The 19846-nt window shown below is 37.8% G+C and overlaps 1 protein-coding gene across 2 annotated transcripts in view; it reads right to left on the reverse strand.

Moving 5' to 3' along the window:
• Positions 1 to 7130: 7130 nt before the first annotated feature.
• The window catches only part of iqca1 (IQ motif containing with AAA domain 1), a 42845-nt gene continuing 30129 nt past the window's right edge, over positions 7131 to 19846 (reverse strand). Inside the window, exons 12-19 of one of the 2 annotated variants that reach the window (XM_060868570.1) lie at positions 19281 to 19348; positions 17009 to 17091; positions 15823 to 15930; positions 12576 to 12775; positions 10356 to 10442; positions 9917 to 10094; positions 8765 to 9003; positions 7131 to 7642 (exon numbers count right to left, since the gene is read on the reverse strand). In XM_060868570.1, coding sequence (XP_060724553.1) covers positions 7493 to 7642; positions 8765 to 9003; positions 9917 to 10094; positions 10356 to 10442; positions 12576 to 12775; positions 15823 to 15930; positions 17009 to 17091; positions 19281 to 19348 — 1113 coding nt within the window. In that variant the 3' untranslated portion in view covers positions 7131 to 7492. Of the gene's footprint in view, positions 7643 to 8764; positions 9004 to 9916; positions 10141 to 10355; positions 10443 to 12575; positions 12776 to 15822; positions 15931 to 17008; positions 17092 to 19280; positions 19349 to 19846 lie in introns of those variants that run through there. The other variant, XM_060868571.1, reaches the window with a different exon arrangement.

The raw sequence follows: 19846 nt of genomic DNA on the forward strand, positions 1-19846 counted from the left end.
ATTATGATTATGATTATGATTATGATTATGATTATTATTATTATTATTATTACTGTGGCTACTACTACTATGACTACTACTAATAATAATTATAATTAAATTAATTTATGAATATATTTATTACAGTCACTTGGCTCCTATAGAGCATCTGTGTTTGTTCAAATCTGCGTTTTAAAAGGTTTTTATTTCTTAAAATGTGTTTTTTTCCCCCTCAGATTTTATTTAGAGCATATCTGTGTGTTAAAAAGTGTTTTTAAATTTATTAAATTCATTAGATGATCTCTACAAGGCAATCTCAGGACACATGCTTTAACTACAAGCCAGGCTGGGGTTCAAAAAAAGGCTACATATACAAATCATAATTTTTGAAAGCCCCAGTCCTCACCAGAAGCCGAACACACATACAACTTAAACTGTAAAAATCCAGATGTCCCACACACACCTAATTATAGGCTATAGTCATATGCCTAGCAGTCTGTAACAGACCTCAATCACAGCACTGCTTAAAGCAACCAGAGAACCATTTCAGTGTGAAACAGCAGCTTTATTTAACAAAACTAATCCAGTGATTCACATTGTAGACAAATCTACATTATTTGTTCACCGGAATCATGGAGTGTTTATAATTGCTGAACATTTCTCTCACAGAACCCAAATCTTAATCAAAACTTCAATAATTTACTTGGTGTTTTAAATTGACAGCATTTATATATGTACTTTTCAGGTTATTGGAGTTGAAATGAAAAAGAAAAAAAAATCATGACCAGTCATTTAAGTGACCAGTCATTTAAGTGCAGAAAATAAATACACCAGCATTTATAGAAGGGGATCTCATGTTGACACGTAATTAACAAAACAAAAACAAAATGGATTTCATACAGTAGCTCTGTTTTTTGTTCCCTACCACAAATTTTTCTAAAAGAAAATTAAATAACTTCTATTTGAATAGTTCCTGTTGTTTTCTAATAAAGTTCCACCTTAGCAGTGCCTCTCAAACCCATAGCCAGGATTTGGTTACCGAACATCATGTCTCACTCCTCTGCTCATGTTTTGAGCCTAACTTGACACAATTATAGACATTCCATCACTCATGGGTTTAGAAGTCCAGACTATCACCATCAAGTCTGCCCTCATTGTGGTCTCACATGTGCTGGCCATATTAGATTTGACGCAAATTCACCCCAGGCTGCTCGCACACATCTCAAAAGACGATTATTTAATAATTACATGCTTAATTACTGGTACAGACGAGAGGACTAAAATAGAGTGGAAGTCTTATGATACTAAAATTGGGTTAGTTCCTTGTTCATTGCCCTGCTTTCTTCTGGGGAAACATCATGCTAACTGCTTTATTACTCAGACATTTTCCTAACAAATCTATAGGGAGACTCTTAAAAAACAAGAGACAAGAACTATGATGCTCAGGAAAGGTTACTGTAGTAGCTATTACATTTAAATAAAATTCAACAAAAGAAAAATCAGCTCAAAAAGTGGGATAGGCTGGTAAAATCATGTAGTCATGTACGACTAGTGTTAGAAATTTTTTTTTGTTAGAGTTCTTTGCTGGGTGTAATTTTGAAGACTTTGACACGTCACTTACTGGGCCATTATAGATAACGGAGCAAGCTGAACTCTGTCACTTAGTTCAGCCTCATCATGTCGCATCAGACAAGATAATGAAGAATGAAAAACACCAGGTCAATTATGACCGGCTTGTCAACTCAATGACTTAAAGAGCGAGAGAAACAGGTGAACACAGAATGAAAGGAGAGTGAAAGTGGAAGTGATGAGCGAGAAAGTGTCAGCAGCAGGGTTAATCCTGAAAAAGAAGACATTTGATAAAGTGTTGTGTGTCTCGGCTTTGCTGCGGATTCAACATTATTACGGCGAGAGGGCGACAGTATGCTCAGCCTTCCCCGAGCCCTAATGAGTTCTGTCTCCTCATTCTTCATACACTAATTAGTCGTACACGGGCCCAATACACACCGCCTGCTCGCCACAGTCACACCAGCCTGCAGAGTGAGCAGATGTCTATACAAAACTGTATACAAAGCTTTTATTTTAGCTGTGATGAGATGCATATTATTTTAGGAACAACAGGCATTGTGTTGGACTTTTTTCTCACTTCTCTAATGTTATTCTTTTGTTTAGAGTTCAGAGGCGAACACTCATAATGTTTTTTTTCTGTCACCTTTTACCTTATACTTGATCTGAAGTACAAAATACCAAAAAAAAGTATTTCCTCTGGGGATCTTTGGAGCGCTATGTGGAAAAAACTAAACCCAGTGTCACAGATGCTTTAATGATGCTTTAGTGTTCCCAAAAAAAGTGTAGGACACACAAATCCTTATGCACCTATGTTTATGTGTGTATGAAGTTCTTAGGGCTCAGAATCATGAAATACCTTTCACATTCAAACAAACAGTAGATTTTGTTGTGCTGCAGTATGGTTCAGAGCATTACATTTTCATGTATTCAATTGTCACATGTTTTTATCCAAAGACATCCTTTCATTTGTGATAAGATGCAATACAAACACATGGCTGAGCAGTTAAGGGTGTTGCTAAAGGGCAACAAGTTCATAATTTGTCATACTGTAGCTCCAAATCCTAAGTACTGAGGTATCACATTGCCTTAGAAACGTCTGTAGAAATTAGATGACCTTGAACAGTTTTAATGACAAAAGTTATGCATGGAGATTTCTAGGGAAATATGAAAATACTACCAGGGTTTTTTTTTATTACTTAAGGGTGGTGCTGTGGGTAATATTTCTACTTCACAACTTAGATTCAGTCCTGAGCTCAGGTTATGGACTGTCTGGAGTTGTGCATGTTCTCCTTGTGTCTGTGTGGGTTTTCTTTAGGTTCTCTGATTTAAGCTCACCTCCCTTAAACATGCCCTGAGGTGGACTTCAAGGATCAAGGGAGCGTGTGAATGTATCTTGAGTATGACTTTGGTGGAACTCCATGTAAAACCATATAACTGAGGGATTGCTTATCAAAACCATCTCCAGGTAGAACCTACTTAGAAAGCCAGGAACCCTTAGGGAACCTTATGTCTAGAAAACAATTCAAAAGACAAGATCACACAACCTGTTGCTTTCATCTGATTTTACTTTAATGATGAGGGCTTGTCCCGTTAAGACTCCTGGGTTGGACTGGCTAGAGGGGAACCCATGCTAAAATAAGAGCTATGTGGATAATGTGGATAATCACTTGCACTTCTGGTTTTCAGGGGCCATAAAATGTACTTATTGGGGTTGTCCCTACTCTGCCCTAAAAGTCAGCGCTGGCCTGTGATTTCCCAGATTTCCCTGCTGGAGTGGCTGACCTGGGCACAGTGGCTGGTAATTAGGTGGTGGGGCAGTGGTGTAATTGAGAAGGAGCACACCTGGCCTTTAATGAACAGCTCACCTGGTTCAAGTGTCCCAGCATGTACACAACTCTACCTGTCCTCTTCACTCTCACTGTAGACACTTTTAGTGAGCTTTTCAAAGGAGCTATAAAGGTGTAACAGGTTTGCACTCCTTCCCACAAAACTTCTCTAAGGGGTGGTAATTATTGTGAGTTGCTGTTTATCAACTTGTCTTACCATTGATTCTGAATTTTAGTCCAATAAATTTATCTATTTCTATTTACACACCCAGTTCTTCTGTAGTTGTACTGTTACTATTGGGTTACTGACCTTGTGCCCAGTCTTCCCAGGATAGGATCCCGATGATGATGATGGTGTGACTGGTGAGTAGTGTTTTTCTAGCACTAAATATTTTAATCTTTGTACTTACTGCAGCCATCTTTCTGTTCAGTTGTTTCATTGTACAAAAAATTGCAGACACCTGGAGATGAAGAAAACTGTTTAGTTATAGACCTGCCTATTAATTGTCTTTTGCTTCCACTGGAGGTTATTTGTAGCTTAGGAATTTAACTAAACTGATCCTCTTTTAGTTAGATTTCTACATTAGCCACAGAATGAGCAAATCTGCACTATATGTATTACTTATTTTCTAAATTTGCAAGCTATTCATTATAAGTTGTATATAGGTTTCAGCTATGAGTCATGTTGTAATGAATGATGTCTTCCTCTCAATCAATCACTTTCAGAAACCACTTCTTTTCAGGGTTACGATGGATCTCTTGAACACTGGGCATGAAGTGTTGTACCATTGAAAGGACAACAGCTCAGTGAATGATGGAGCTTTACATTTGATCTTGTTGACAAGTCACTAATGATGCAACTTTGATATTCAGATATGATTAAGAACACATTTTCAACACTTGGCTTATTAGATTAGATTCAGTGTTGCCCAGTGGAAGAGTACATACAATGGAGATAAAAAATGTAAAAAACTAAAGCAAGACAACCAAAAGATACAATGTTTTACACCCCAGTTACAATTAAAGTGAAAAACAATCAGAAACTTTTTAGGGAGACAAAAAATAATAATTACAATATCTTAGTTGCATAATAACCTATTTCCAAAGCTAATACTTTACTACTAATAATAAAGCACATATTTTTTACTTTACTAAACTAGTAAAGAACATATTGTTTTTACTACACAACATTTTGAGCATTTTCTATGCACAGCCCCAGATTTTTAGTTAGATTCAGTTTAGTTGTATTTTTTTTTCACAAATCACAAAATCCTGCAATTTGAACAGGGGCTTGTAGACTTTTTGAATCCATTGTACATGAGAACACACACACAAACAACAGGTTTGAGAAACACTCTTAGTCTTTAAACCATTGCATCCCAGGACTGGATTCTGGTAAGTACATTTGAATAAATGAATCAATGTAAACATGCTTTTCAAACCTTAATGACCCTAATGACTGTTGTGTTATAAATATTATAAACTTATGCTAAACTTTCTGTTCAGGTTGCCTGCAGGCTCAAGCCCCTTGCTGTTCAGTGATATGAGATTCTTCCAGCTGTGTAGAGGAGTTTGTTAAATACTGAATCTGATTAATCACATTTAATTTTATGTGCTACAAAACTCAGGCTAATTAACGAATAATTAGCAAATGATAGGGAATTTCTAGAAATCATGCTTATTAGCATAACATTAATTGCTTTGTTTTATAATACCCAGCTGGCTAATTGTTCAGTAATTGAAGCATTCAAAATGACATCTATGGAAAATAGGATGTGGCATTGCACAGCAGAGCAGAGGTCATGGACTGTTGTAACATGTTTATAACATCTGAGCAGCTTGTGTTCTCCACACAATCAGACATAGTCAGCTATGACAGGTCCTGTTCCCAGGGACCTCCTGCCAAAAGCTCACTTTTACGATCTCCATTAAGTGAGAGAAAACGTTTTAATTGGGTATGTCTCGCTCTTAACCCTAAGGGTCAGTTGTAAGGCCAGAGCCTTACAAGGTTTGGTAAGGTCACATGACAGAGAGGAGTGTGAGGATCTGGATGCATCACCATAAACAGTTGTGACTAGCTGCAGGAAAAACTGTGCTGCAAGAAAGGCACTGACCCTGAAGCCTTAGACAACAAACTCACTGAGACATGAAGGTTCAAAAGCTCCTTGTAACGATGTTCTTTGTTTTAGCACTGCATTATGCTCTCAATGAAAAGATGCACGTGACTAATCCAATTAGAATAATGTTTAATTAGAATCGCTCCTGAAGGGAAGATGCAGGGTTATGAAATTACCTATGAGAACAGCGAGCAGTCAAAAGGGGCAGATTAATTAAAAACGAAGTGTCGAAATGAGCCGAAAAATTCATTCTTACGACTGAGTAATGTCAGCAACAGATACAGCCGCTGTGCACTGGACTGCATGCTTCATTACTGAAAGGTACACAATAGATGGCCTTTATAAATGAGTGCACTTTAGCAGATGTGCTTTAACATTTGAATTAGAAAAGAGGTAAAAAAAAAAATCTCACTTATCATAGCTTGATACTTAGCTTCAGGGCTTTCAGGATGAGAACACACACATCCACACACACCCTCCTGAATAATTCAATTAGATGTGAGTCGAAGCTGGAAGGAGCACAGAGTCTTGAGTGTGTTTGTCATGCTCTATAAACCCACCTGGCGCCGAGCACGAGGGAAGCGGGTAACATGGAAGGATCGAGAGATGCATACAAGAAAAGACTGAGAGAAGAGAAATGGGTTTAATATGAGAACATTCGTATCTAGTCTGGAACTCCATTAGAAAGAGGAGAACAGTGGAAAAGAGTAGGAAGAGGAAGTGGGTCAGCTGCTTGGTGGAACAGACTGGCACGTGCACATCGGGCACAGAATGATCCTGTCAGTTGGGCCGAGACGATGCAGCGCAGTCATGCTGGCACCCACGGGCATGGCGGCCCATTACACAGGCTAATTATCAGCTCCATCGCCGAGGAGCTAAATGAGACTGCTCAGGAGAGACACTGCCACAACACAACACATATCTTTAATATGATTCATTTCTCCATCATTATTTTCAGCTGGCAAGACGCTGCAATGCAAATGTAATGAAATTAAGCACTGCTGATTCTTTTAATCCATCTTTAAACAATCAAATCCCAAGACCATAATCTAGAGGGTCTTCAGGGTGCCGGCAATATTACGTGTGCACAATATCAATACCACATGCACTAAATACTGCAGCGGTGTATCAAACATATGACCCGTAGGCCAGGACTAACCTGAAAAGGTACTAATCTGGCACACCTAATGAATTTATAGTCTGTGTCCTAAATTAAAATTGTCTTGTGGATTGTAATTAAATTAAAACTTTTTCATAAAAGGGTGAGATGGGACAAAATAGAGCAATAAATTCAGAGCCATAAAATCATCTACTGGGAAAATGTGCTAATGATAAGCAGTTTTCATTAAGAAGCTACAAATTGATATATTTAAGTCCATTTCAATTCCATGCTGTAACATTACAATATGCGGAAAAGGTAAATTTAAAGGAAAAGGTAAATAAACTTCTTAATTCTCTATTTGTTTATCTATTTTCTATTCTATAAATTAAATCCATTTAGAATCTATCTTTCAGATAAAGACACATAAATGTACACACAAGAGAAGTTAATTGTCACAAAGCTGATTTCTAAGATTTTTTTTATTTATTTATTGTTCTTTTGACATTGGATTAGCAAACTGAAACTTAATTCCTCTATTAATGATTATCATGAATACTTTGTGTATTTATGATGTCGAATTAAAATATTTCTTAATGCTACAATCTAGGGAAGTAAATGAAAAACAATATCTTGGAGGCTATAATGCAGCAGAAAGAATGACGAGAAAGCCTGCTGCTGCTCCCCAGTGGCCAGAAGAGGAATTGCAGTTCCAAGTTTTTGTTCAAGTGTCTTCAGGTTTTACATGAAACCATGACATATAATTTATACAGTATAAATAAAAACAATAATAAAATTAAAGCTGATCTAGGAAAGAAACTTAAAGACATTGAATTAAACTGAACAGTTCTGATGTTCTGAACAGAAAATCAATGCAAGCTTTTGTTAAAACAGAGAAACCTTCACTTCTTTTTCTTTTTCCTCTTCATCTCTGTTGCTGTTTTTATGCCTTTTCCATGTTTCTTCTTTCCTTTTTTCAGCTCTGCTGCTTCTTGATATGCCTTTCCTGCCCGGGCTCGTTTCTTGCCCATTGGAGTCCTGCTGTACCAAATCTGCCAGGAGACAATACAACAACAACAACAACAACACATTTATTTATTTATTTATTTATTTATTTATTTATTTATTTATTTATTTATCCATTTATTTGTTTTCTTTCTTTCTTTGTTTTTACATTAAAGTAACTTGCATGTACTATAATTCTGAGGTCTAGAGAATAGTGGATTAAATCTAATCTAATGCAACTCTATACTAGAATATCTGATAGGAACATAAAAACGGTGGGGTGATGCCTCTTTAACAGCAGAAAGTTTCTATAACTGCACACATCAATGTGTTTTATTACTGTTTTTTTTTTTTTTATTAGCAGATCATAATTATATCCATAATATCCATAATTATTGCATTTTCCCCTTAATTTTCTTCCTAATATTCTCATGGCGTATTACCACGAACCAATCAGCTCTCCTCTATCACACCACATTACTTGCCAAAGCTAGTGCCAAAGCTGCTGCTATATAAGATTAATCTGTTCTTCTTGGGTTTAATAAATGCTGCCTGTGTAGCCTTGGCTAGGTATGAACACTAACCATGTAGCCTTGGCTAGGTATGAACACTAACCATGTAGCCTTGGCTAGGTATGAACACTGTGTAGCCTTGGCTAGGTATGAACACTAACCATGTAGCCTTGGCTAGGTATGAACACTGTGTAGCCTTGGCTAGGTATGAACACTAACCATGTAGCCTTGGATAGGTATGAACACTAACCATGTAGCCTTGGCTAGGTATGAACACTAACCATGTAGCCTTGGATAGGTATGAACACTAACCATGTAGCCTTGGATAGGTATGAACACTAACCATGTAGCCTTGGATAGGTATGAACACTAACCATGTAGCCTTGGCTAGGTATGAACACTAACCATGTAGCCTTGGCTAGGTATGAACACTAACCATGTAGCCTTGGATAGGTATGAACACTAAACGTGTAGCCTTGGCTAGGTATGAACACTAACCATGTAGCCTTGGATAGGTATGAACACTAGCAACATCATATCATAACATCATGTCATAAATCAAATTATAGTTTCATATTTTATATGGTTGATGGTTTCATAACTTAAATGGAAAAAAAAAAGATTTGTTTCAGACACGTCATGCTGCTTGTCTCCAACCTTAAAAGCCTCTTCCTCCTCTTTGTAGATGGGGTCATGTCTGGCAAGAGGAGGGATAAACTCCAGCGCCGTGAGGGCTTTCTTAGTTTGCCGACTGAGACGTTGGGAAGTCAGGACACTCTGTACAGCCTGTAGGATGTGACCCTGAGTGTAGCCGTCTGTGACTTTGGCCAAAGAGCTGAGGTCCAGAGAGGGGCTGAGCTGAACACCTCGCACCCTGAGGAGCTCTTTCCATAGATCTACACACACACACACACACACACACACACACACACACACACACCACTACATTCTAGTTAAACAGCCACAGGGATTCAACTAAACCCTAATATACAGTTCACTATTATTACTGATGATTATGACTGTTGCTTTTTCATACAGCAATTCCACACACTTTAATAGGAACATCTATACAGTTGATGATTCACACAAGCCTGATCTCTGTCACTTTAAATGTGGCATGCTTGCTGGTTCCAGTATTTCTGAAACTGCTAATCTCTTGAGATTTTCAAGCACAACAGCCAGAGTGGGTCAGAAGAAAGAGGTCAGAGGTCAGTAGAATGGCCAGACTGGCTCAAACTGACAAAAACATGCTGAGCAGAAAAGCAGAATGCACAACATGCTGAACCATTGGCTTTAACAGCTGACAGATGATGATGGGTTCCCTTTTGATTCTCAAGGGTTCTTTATATCTTTCAGGGATTTAGCCAATAGGGATAAATATAAATTTTATTTACATTTCTTTAAAAAAGCTGCTTTGAGACATGGTCAAAAGTGCTTGAAAAGTGCATGAAAATGTTCTTATTTTTAGTTCAAAAATCCAGTAAATATAAGTGAACACATATTGAAAACATATATACAAAGAGCCAACAAGATAAAAAAAAATTCAGATTAGCTGTAACTTTGGAAAAGGAAAAAGACACTTTCATGCTTGGTCCATTTGCAGAAAAAGATAATGCATACAATGCATACTAATCAGGTTCAAAATATGTTTATGATTAAAACAAGAATAATTACATTTCTTTGTGGCATATAGATTTTAGAAAATGGTGTGTTTTTAAAACAGATACAATAGATAAGAAGCACTACTCGACTGCTCCCACCATCTCTTATACAGCAAGACTCTTTTCTGAGTTATATACCCAAACTTACTCAGTCTTGAAGCATAGTCTGGTCTGGGAATCAGGATAATCTTTTTGTAAACTTTACACAATGCTTTGAGATCTGCATCAAAAGGTCTGCGAGACGTCCCGACCAGCAGCACACGATCCTCCACTTTAATGGACTTTACCACTTTTGCCAGGTCTTTCTTCAGTCTTTTGGGTTCCAGCTTTGGATTCAGCAGTAAGGTTTAAACAGAGAAGCAGATGGAGAATCTAGGTAATGTATCATTCCAGCCACAAGAGAGCAGTATAGGTTAATGATGTCAGTCAATGGGCACATCTTGAGTGTTGACATGACTCCATAATGGAATATAGAAGTTAATTCACATCAGAGGAACACCTGTTATCATTTTTTTTCAGCTATTGTGTGCATGAATGTCTCTGCGGGTGTTTGTGATCTGAAAATACAGCCCAGTTGGCAGACATACCTCTTTCTCTGGTTTTGGGACTTTTTTGTAGAATGTTTTCTCAGCGTCTCCAATCCAAATGACAGAGGGCTGCAGCTGGCGAGCCACCTGGCAAAACATGACAGTAAACATGCAGAATCTCAGCAAACCAGACACCCGGTGCAGAGACAACAGCGACTGTAATCGTCAGTGTTCTCACAAACATGGTCGCTCTATTCGGACACTAAAACATAGCAAAAACATTGTCGATTACCCAAGTCCATAGATGGCTTGTGTTTTTACTCTGTGTGTGTGTGTGTACAGATGCATCTGGAAGATAAGGCCTAAGTAGAGAGTCTAGCAGCAGATAGGAAGGTGGTCCATTTGTTTCTTAATGGCAGAGTAAGCAGGAAGTTGTGATAGGACACTATTCTTCACCCAGCATGCACTTAGAAAGGTGCTGAAAGAAATGTGTGCAAACAGGTTCTTAATGCGGTTTATCTGCAAACCCAGCTGAACTCCACCTGAGCTGCTCCACAAAGCTTCTCTTTCCTCCTTCTCCTTCTCAGCACAACTCATTAACCCTTCATAAAAAACTACACTCTTAAAGATCTTTATACACTGCACAGTTTGTGAGAAAGCAGAAAAAGGCAACATGGGGACAAATTCTCTCAGCTTTCATTTCCTCATTAAAAACCCACATCTGTTTATGTTTATATTTTTGGGGAAATGTCAAACTTGAGGATGTCAAGCACTGAACGTTTGTGGCTTCTGTGACACAGTAAGCAACCTGTTTGGATGTGCGTGCCGTTGTGGGGTTTGGAGGCGGAACAGCAAACAGAGCGAGAGAAGCCTGACCTTTCATCTCACTATGACTTTGAGTTGTTTGGTCAAAAGTGCTTGAGTATTTTGCAATCAATGAGGAAAAAAATACTAAAGGAACTATTTGTAGTTAACGTGTCAAACACACTCACCTAACATTACTAGATTGCACATACATTAAAACTCATGTACTGTATGTATACACACTGTATATTATTTAATGATTACACCATATGTAAAAGTAAAGCAACGTGCAAAAAAAGCTTCTTATCTCCGAGGCGCCATTTGTACTGAATAAAAGTGACTTTGGTGGCATTTGTTAGAAATAAAATGTCATGAGGTGAAATTCAAACACTGCCTAATTCTCAGATTTGATTGATCAGAAGGCGTTGATTAATTTTAAGCAATAGCAGCTCTGACAATAGTGTAGACTGTCATACAAATCTGACATTTATATTAAAGCTCATTCTCTACATAACATTATTTATAGTTTTTATAGCAACCGCTCATTCAGCAGGACTTCATAAACTAAGAATGATAATAAGGAGATTTCGAAAAAAAATCTGATTTATCAATAAAAAAAAATATCAGATGATCTAGTGAAGCTTTCTGTGAAGAGACCTTTATTTGACTTTTATAGAATGAGTCTCCATTGTCAGTGCTTTGTATGAGAGGTAAAGCTGTTCCTGTAGGTTTGAACTTAGCTGCTATAACATAAGTGATAACAAGAACTTACTTGTTTCATAGACATCACATAACATTAAAAATGACTATAAAAGTTCTTTAATTGATACAAAATGCTAATCTATGACAAATTGCTGTAGCGGAAGTGGCTAAAAGGAATAAAACATGATGGGCATGAATCACAACACCATGTCATCATGTCATCATTGTGTTTTATTCCTAACTTAAACATTCGTGCACATCATATAAAATGATTATGCACCATTTAAAAATTAGCCTTAATAAATAAATAAATAAATAAATAAATAAGTAAATGCGTAAGAACAGCACAGGGAAGCTTTAACTGATAGCAGTGGTTCTGTGTATTATTATTAATATGCAGTACATGTGACTTTTTTAAAAGTACATATTTAATTGATTTTAATTGACAACGTCCGATGTTGGAGACTTTCTATAATGCAGACACTGTGTGGCTTATCACTTAATGATTAGAATGGCCCTAATTTTTTATATATATTTTCCATCATTTAACTTGATATGACTTGACACAATTTAATATGACTGCATTCCAGGAAGCGCTTTGGTGTATCACAGGGGCATGTTAATTTTTATCGCTTATTTCTTAGTTAAAAAAAAAAAAAGGAAAAATCAGATAAAACGATCCATGACTTTTAAGGCATCTTTTCATCTGAGGAAGAAGAAGAAGAAGAAGAATAAGAAGAAAAAGAAGAAGAAGAAACAGCAGCCCTTCCTCACCTTCATGACCATATGCAGGAGGTACTGGAGGCCACTCCTGCCTGGGTATTTGCCTGTCAGGTTGGCAGGGGAGAGGTTGAACAGATTTGCGCCCGTCTCTGTGCACAGGGCATGAAGCAGCATCTTTTTACCCACGCCTGATGGACCAGCTAGCAGCACAGAGCGGATTAGAGGTCCTCTCTCATGTACAAACTGAGAGCCTGAAAGCAGCACCACAGCATAGACATTTCTACCATGAGATTATCAGGAACTGTTCACGATCACAAATACACTAATTAAAATGAATGTAAGAGAATAGTCAGATTATAGGAGTGACTCTTAAAAGGGATTTTTTATTATAATAATTAATACCCACATTAGCATGTTTCATTGACACACATGCAATAATAATAATAATAATAATAATAATAATAATAATAAAAATAATAATAATAATAATAATAATAATAATAATAATAATAATAATAATAATAATAATAATAACTGCTTAAAACTTAAACATAAAAAAAACAATCCCTGTCATGTTCATAGTCCAACTGTCAGTGTCTGTAGGTGTTTTGATTTTGCCTTTATTTTGTACTTTAACTTAAAGTTTGATAGCTTGGGAAGTACAATGCTCTGTAATAAAAGAACAATAGTTTAATGGGTCTCTGGGGTAAAATTGAAGGAAAACACGGTTGAATATTCTGAATGGGACCAGGAAGTGGTGTGTAGGTGAGTGATACACACACAAACATCCGGCTACACGTATATACATCCATCCAGGCTGTTGTGAGTGCAATAAGTGCAGGGCAATCACATGGCTCCCTGCAAATCCTTCCCAATAGCCTAATCCTACCACACAGGCCTTTTATTATGGTGAGTGGGTTTGTTTTGCTGGGCCAGCTAGCATGGATTATTTAATGTTTTAAAACTATTTGAATATTTTCATTGAAAAAATAAGTACTAATTTATACAGATCTTAAAAGAGTTATTTTATAATTACTATTCTCACTTTGACTACAGCTTTCCTACATTACCCACAATGCTGAATGCTTGTGGACAGTAGCACTAGTGGGAAACTAAAGAGACCAATGCTTTAGTCTGTTAGTCTGTCTGTACATATTGTTCAGGTTTCAGAGCTTTAAACTTAAACACGCTAATACCACTGACCTCAATCAACACCATAATGTTTATCAATGAAGTAGAGGAATCGAGTTTCTGCCATAAGTCATCTAGCGGCGTTGTATTACAGGAGCTCTGACTCCAACATTAACTGTTTCCATTACATTGGAAATTTTTTATCTATATGAACTTAATGTCCATAGAAAACAATGAATGAGGAAAACACTAAATCCTTCACACCATTATGTGTACACTCATGTTTGAGAATGTTCCTATTTTTCTTCCTACTTAAACACTATTATGCTTTCAATAGCAGTGAATCTCTGTGATGTCAGCAAAACACACTCCTTACTTAAAACCCCTAAATTGAATGTTCTTCAGGGAAGAATTTATGTTTAACCCCAACCAGTCCTAGGCTGGAAATAAATAACATCTGGCAGTTAATCCTCTTCTAAACAGTTCAGTTTATTCTCAAACAACTTTCATTTAGTTGCTTTGAAAATTGCAGAGTTGCACAAGATGACATTTAATGATAATTCTCTTTCAATAAAATTGAGCTTTCCTGGTTAGCTAGAGGTTCAGGGTGTTTACTGTAATTATTACCATGACTGAAAAAACCTCACCTGGGGCCTGTGCAGCAGGGGGCGATATAAACAGCTAATTCTCCACAGCATGAGACGTGAGTGTGTGCATGTACTGGGTGTTCTTACTTCCCTATACCCAGAATTAGAAAGCAGTTATACACATATTGAAAAATCCAAAACCAAAACACGAAGTCGTGTGAAGTCATACGGTACTGCTACACTTAATATCCACTCTGATCCATTTCCACACGGCATAATCTAGTTTTGTTGATGGCATGGCAGATGTTTCCCCACCTCCTCTCTGCGTGGGAATGTCGTTGTAGGGATTGACAGACACAAATACAGCCGAGCAATTGAAACAAATGGAGTGTGCTCAGTGCAGCATCAGCGAAGAAGCCTAAACACTGCACTAATGGCAGAGTAAACCTGCCTTAGGGCTGCTTCTGAACAGGCCTCAATCCAAACAGTCTGCCAGCAGGGACAGTGATCATAAACATATGCTAAATTACCCAAGCTCTGATTTGCTTCTCTGTTGAAGACACCATGAACAGACTTATCACAGGAGAATGGCGCCAAAAAGCTTCCATTTGCTACCATTTGTTCACTTCTGCATCAAATTTTTATATGTTTTTGGAAACCTACGTCACAACTCTGATCTAATAAGATTATTAGAAATAGTCTTCAAACCTTACTGCATTTTCTTCTCATCTTTCACTCTTTCACTTTTTTCACTGCTTATAGAGTCTCTATCCCTCCTGCTTTCTTTCTCCCCTGGCACAGAGGTGATGAAAGACCTTAGGGGTCTCCATCACTCTCCCTTGCTGAGTCCTGATCACAGGCCACGAGCCCTCCTGTGTGTGATTATTTTTAAACCGCTGACTGATCTCTCATTGTTTTAGTGCCGTAGAGGCTGTTTATGTGGTAACACAGTGCTATCTGGGACTCTGGGCTGCTGAGCGTTGTTAGGGGTTATAGTGCACCAGGGCTCTAAACACGTGTGCGGGTGTGAAAGTCTTCTGACGGGTTATTAAATCGGGGGAAAGAGAAGAGAAAAGGACAGTGGGAGAGCAGAGGACGGTGTGATACCAGACACCGGTGTGCTCTCCTCTAATTGCTTGCTCACTGTAGAGAAAGTGACAAAAGAGGCCGGACTGCACAATAATCCACAATAGGGTCAGATACAGTTCAGAAGGGCATGCACTGTATAACACACAACACACACGCACACAAAGCTTTAACAGTAATGCTCCTGAAAAATTCATGGGAGCCACTCTAGTTCCCAGGGTGTTCATTAGCGTCCCTTTAGACCATTTTTTTGACACACAATAGATCCAATCCATCATCTTGTTTCACCCCGAAGTGAAAACAAAACCTCTTTGTGATCCGAAATGAGTTTTGTTTTGTCCTTATACTTTTGCTTCCACATGATCCCATGATTGACTGCATATTTACTCCTATTATCAGGTAGATATTATCAGACCCATGTAGATTGATTTCTGGTGAGGATTATAGGAAGCATCCTGGGATAGAGTGAGTAGACATGGGAAACACTTACTCACCCAGAGGCAGCACGCCGTACAGAGCAATGAGCTGTCTGACGTCTGAAAGGGATGGCATGGGCTCAATGTCTGCCTGCCTGAGGCTTGTACCCAGGTAACTGTATTCCCCTGGAGAGACAGATACAATTTACACAAGCAGGATTAAAACCGAAGCACTTGGAGCATATAAAACCATGATGTAAGTCAGTGACTAATATTAAAAGTCTGGTTATGGTACATCACTGCAGTTTGTGGATGGACTTTTACAGATATGAGCAACTGCACTCACCTGGACAGAGAAACAGATATATAAAAAGAGACACAGAGAGGGCATTGATTCATGTTTTCCTTATAGCATCAAGATTGCCAGATAAATGAGTATCTCTGGCTGTTTGCCCTCATTACATTGTGTTGCTGTGGCAGCACTGCTTACTCAACCAAACAACATCAAAATGGGATATTTAACATGTCAGAACTGCTGTGGTTTCTATGTACAGAACCACACCCAGTACTGGAAAAGGTTTAAACATGAAGTGAAACTTTAAGAACTTCACTGTAAAGGCACATTTGCTTATGCACTGTTTGTATACGGCCAGTTAATAAGCCGGCCGAAAGCATCTGGAACTGCATTACACAAGAAACCATGTACAGTGGTGATGTTAAAAATGCCTCACATGATTTCTGAAATGTTTTTTTGACTTCTCTAAATATATTTCTCTGACCTGAAAGAGGCCGTGCATATGAGCATGTGTATTACTACTGACAGCACGTAATCAAGACCAACTGAGGAAGCAGCAAACGAGATTAACTCTCCTGGTAACTTCTGTTTTTACTTTACTGGGTATTGTATTGTTGAGGCACCCATTGTCTCCCATTGAGGAAGAGAAACACACGTACACAAACAGATTATGAATCAGTCTGTGGTGGTGACAGTATAGCATCAGATATCACTGTGAGCCAAGCGCTATTGATCTATCTTACTGGGGCCTGAGTTACAGATGCAAGAGTTTTGAGATGTGGGCAAAGGTTTAGCATTGAGCAAAAAACGACCTTATGGTATTAAGTACACACTTGGCTAACTATAGCCATATTGGACAGTGAACACACTTCAAAAGGAAGGCAGGCTTGAACCCTTTCCAGAAAAGATTTAACATGTATCACATATGAACTGGCAAGAGAGTCATGAGTGTATGTGACTGTTTAATACCGAGGTAATCACATAATTTTACGGTCATCGGCTGAATCAGGATGCCTTCCAGAACGAGCTCCTCATATAGTGATTCAATAGTCCTACAGAGATAGGGAGGGAGAGAGATGGAAAAATGGAAAACAAAGCAAAGGAGAAGTTAAGTACGAGGAAGATGAATCACTCAAACTGCATCTGAAATATTATCCATTACGTCATTACACAGCCCTCCCATTATAGACTCATGCCACATTTTACTACATCTGAAGCTATTTCTCGCTCTTCAGCGTCACAGTCCTTTTACTGCTAAATCTTCCAGGCTTTAAATGGACATTTTTACAGACAGTAACCTGACAGAATTCCAGAATTCCAGTCTAAAAAATAAGCTGAGGGCAAATGAGAAGTAACTGAGCCAAGATCCTCTGGGTAGCATTGTATAAATTATAGCCAGGGATGAAAGGAAGATACAAAAAAGAAGCAGACACATCATACAGAGCCATGAGATAAATCAGAGAATCAAGTTTAACCCTTTATAAGACACATGTCTCTTCACACATGTTTCACAACATATACACTGTATGACCAGAAGTTTGTGGACACCTGATGGTCAGTCACATATGTGGTTCCTCTTCAAACTGTTACCAGAAAGTTTAAAGCACATGATTGTACTGAGTGTATTTGAATATTATAGCATTACAGTTTCTCTTTACTGGAATTAAGGAGACCAAACATGTTCCTGCATGACAAAGGCCTGTGCACAAAGCTCCATGAAGACACGGTGTGCCAAGGGTGGAATGGAAGATCTTGAGTGCCCTGACCTCAATCCCACTGAACACCTTTAGGCAAACTGGAATACAGCTGATTGCACCCTACACTTCCTCACCTCACATCAGTGCCTGAACTCACTAATGCTCTTTTGGCTGAATGGCCAATTCCCCACAAAAAAATCTTGTGAAAATCTCCCAGAAGTATTCTAACTGCCACTATAACAGCAACAACTGGAATGAGATGTTGTAAAAAGAACATATGGGTTTAATTGGTTATGAATTATAATATGAACACACACACACACACACACACACACACACACACACACACACACAGTATCTGTATCTAAAAGTGTGCATGGAGATTAGGATCGCATAAGTGTGAGATATTATAGTGATACTTAATAATTGTGTGAGTAAGTGTGAATTTTTCTATGAAAACAAATTTTATAATCAACAAAATATAAGGCAGACTATTTTTTTTATCTATCATCACTGGCTCCAGTAGCCTAAACTAATCACTATTTTACTGAGTTCAAAAATAAAACTATATTTCTACCATATTTCTAGACAAACTGGCCCAGGATTCACAAGATAAATCTGCTTTTATTTACAGAGCTGTCTCTCCATATAGCCCACAGAGACCACACACTTTATACACTGACCGCAGGGCTTTATATCTCTGTTGGATCTCTAAAAATAATCATTACATTAATATTAAAAATAGAAACTTGTACATGTCTTGCAAATGTTGCACTGCCGATTGATGTTCATGCGCATATGGTGAATTTTTCTGATCTTTCCAGAATTTGAAAAATCCCAGAAAATAAAGTAGAGCTAATCTTGTATTACTATGTGGCTATAGATGGTTAAGTGATGTTAGATAGAAAGGGTGATACAGGGGATCTTGATGAGACCAATTATGAACTCGAATGATGTAGCTGAGAATTATATATAAACATGTTCAGTGTGTGTGTGTGTTTGTGTGTGTGTGTCTGACAGATTAAAAATGTATAGAAAATGTGTAAAATCTGTGTAGAAAATTGACATTGTCTCAAAGCAGCTTTACAGAAATGTATACTAAATTTACAACAAAATGTATATTTATCTCCAATGAGCAAACCAGAGGCAATAGAGGAAAACTCCCTTAGATGATATGAGGAAAAAATCTTGAGGAGATCCAGATTCAAAAGGGAACCCATCCTCTTCTGGCTATCAGAGAGTGTGATTATAAGAAAATGTCCTTTCTAACTGTATATAGTCAAGTGGTGTTGTTGTTTCTTAGCATATAAAATGCTAGAGATAGTAAAAAAGTGTAAGATGTTTAACTGTAGGAGATTTAAAGTTCACTGTTGGAGTAATTTAAAAGCCTGACCACATAAAACACTAAAACTTGATTCATGTCTCAAAACAACCCACAATCACATCCTTGAGTGGGCTTTTTAATAGACATTTAAAATACATAATCCCTTGTAAACATGTTTTTCATATATATATATATTTAAAAGTTTGGCTTTATTACCAACCTGTCTGCTGTAAAATCTTTCTCTTTCTTCTTTTTCTTCTTTCCACTCTTTTTTGCTTTCTTCTTCTTCTAAATTGAGAAACAGCAGATATAAACATGTCAGACGTGGGCAATGACAGTCAATCAGCTATCAATTCATAATATAGCTGGATTGTTTGAAGCCGCTGTTTTGGCTTAAATCTGTCAGTGTGCTGGCTGGTAAATATGCTCGACCCAGGAACACGACTGCAATGTTGCAAACCAATGTTTGCAAAAATGACACTTGACAAAACATCTGGCCCATGGAGAGCAATGCACTCGTGCAAATGCTTATAAACACAGTTTCAAAGTTTTCCTGATAGGAGCCCATGAACCAGAAATGACTCTGTTTGTTTATCACCCTGATTGGTGATGCACTGAATACAGGCCTGAATGCAGTCACTGGAACACTGGAACCCTGAGTTAGAAGGAATTTCCCTGTAATATTTGCTGATTGTGTGACACATCATGTGATTTTGGTGCATCTCACTGCACTGTATTACCTACACTGCCTGTACTTCAGGGTGGTTAAAAGTGTAATTATGACTT

Source organism: Tachysurus vachellii, chromosome 4 (assembly GCF_030014155.1).
Source record: "Tachysurus vachellii isolate PV-2020 chromosome 4, HZAU_Pvac_v1, whole genome shotgun sequence".
NCBI lineage: Eukaryota > Metazoa > Chordata > Actinopteri > Siluriformes > Bagridae > Tachysurus > Tachysurus vachellii.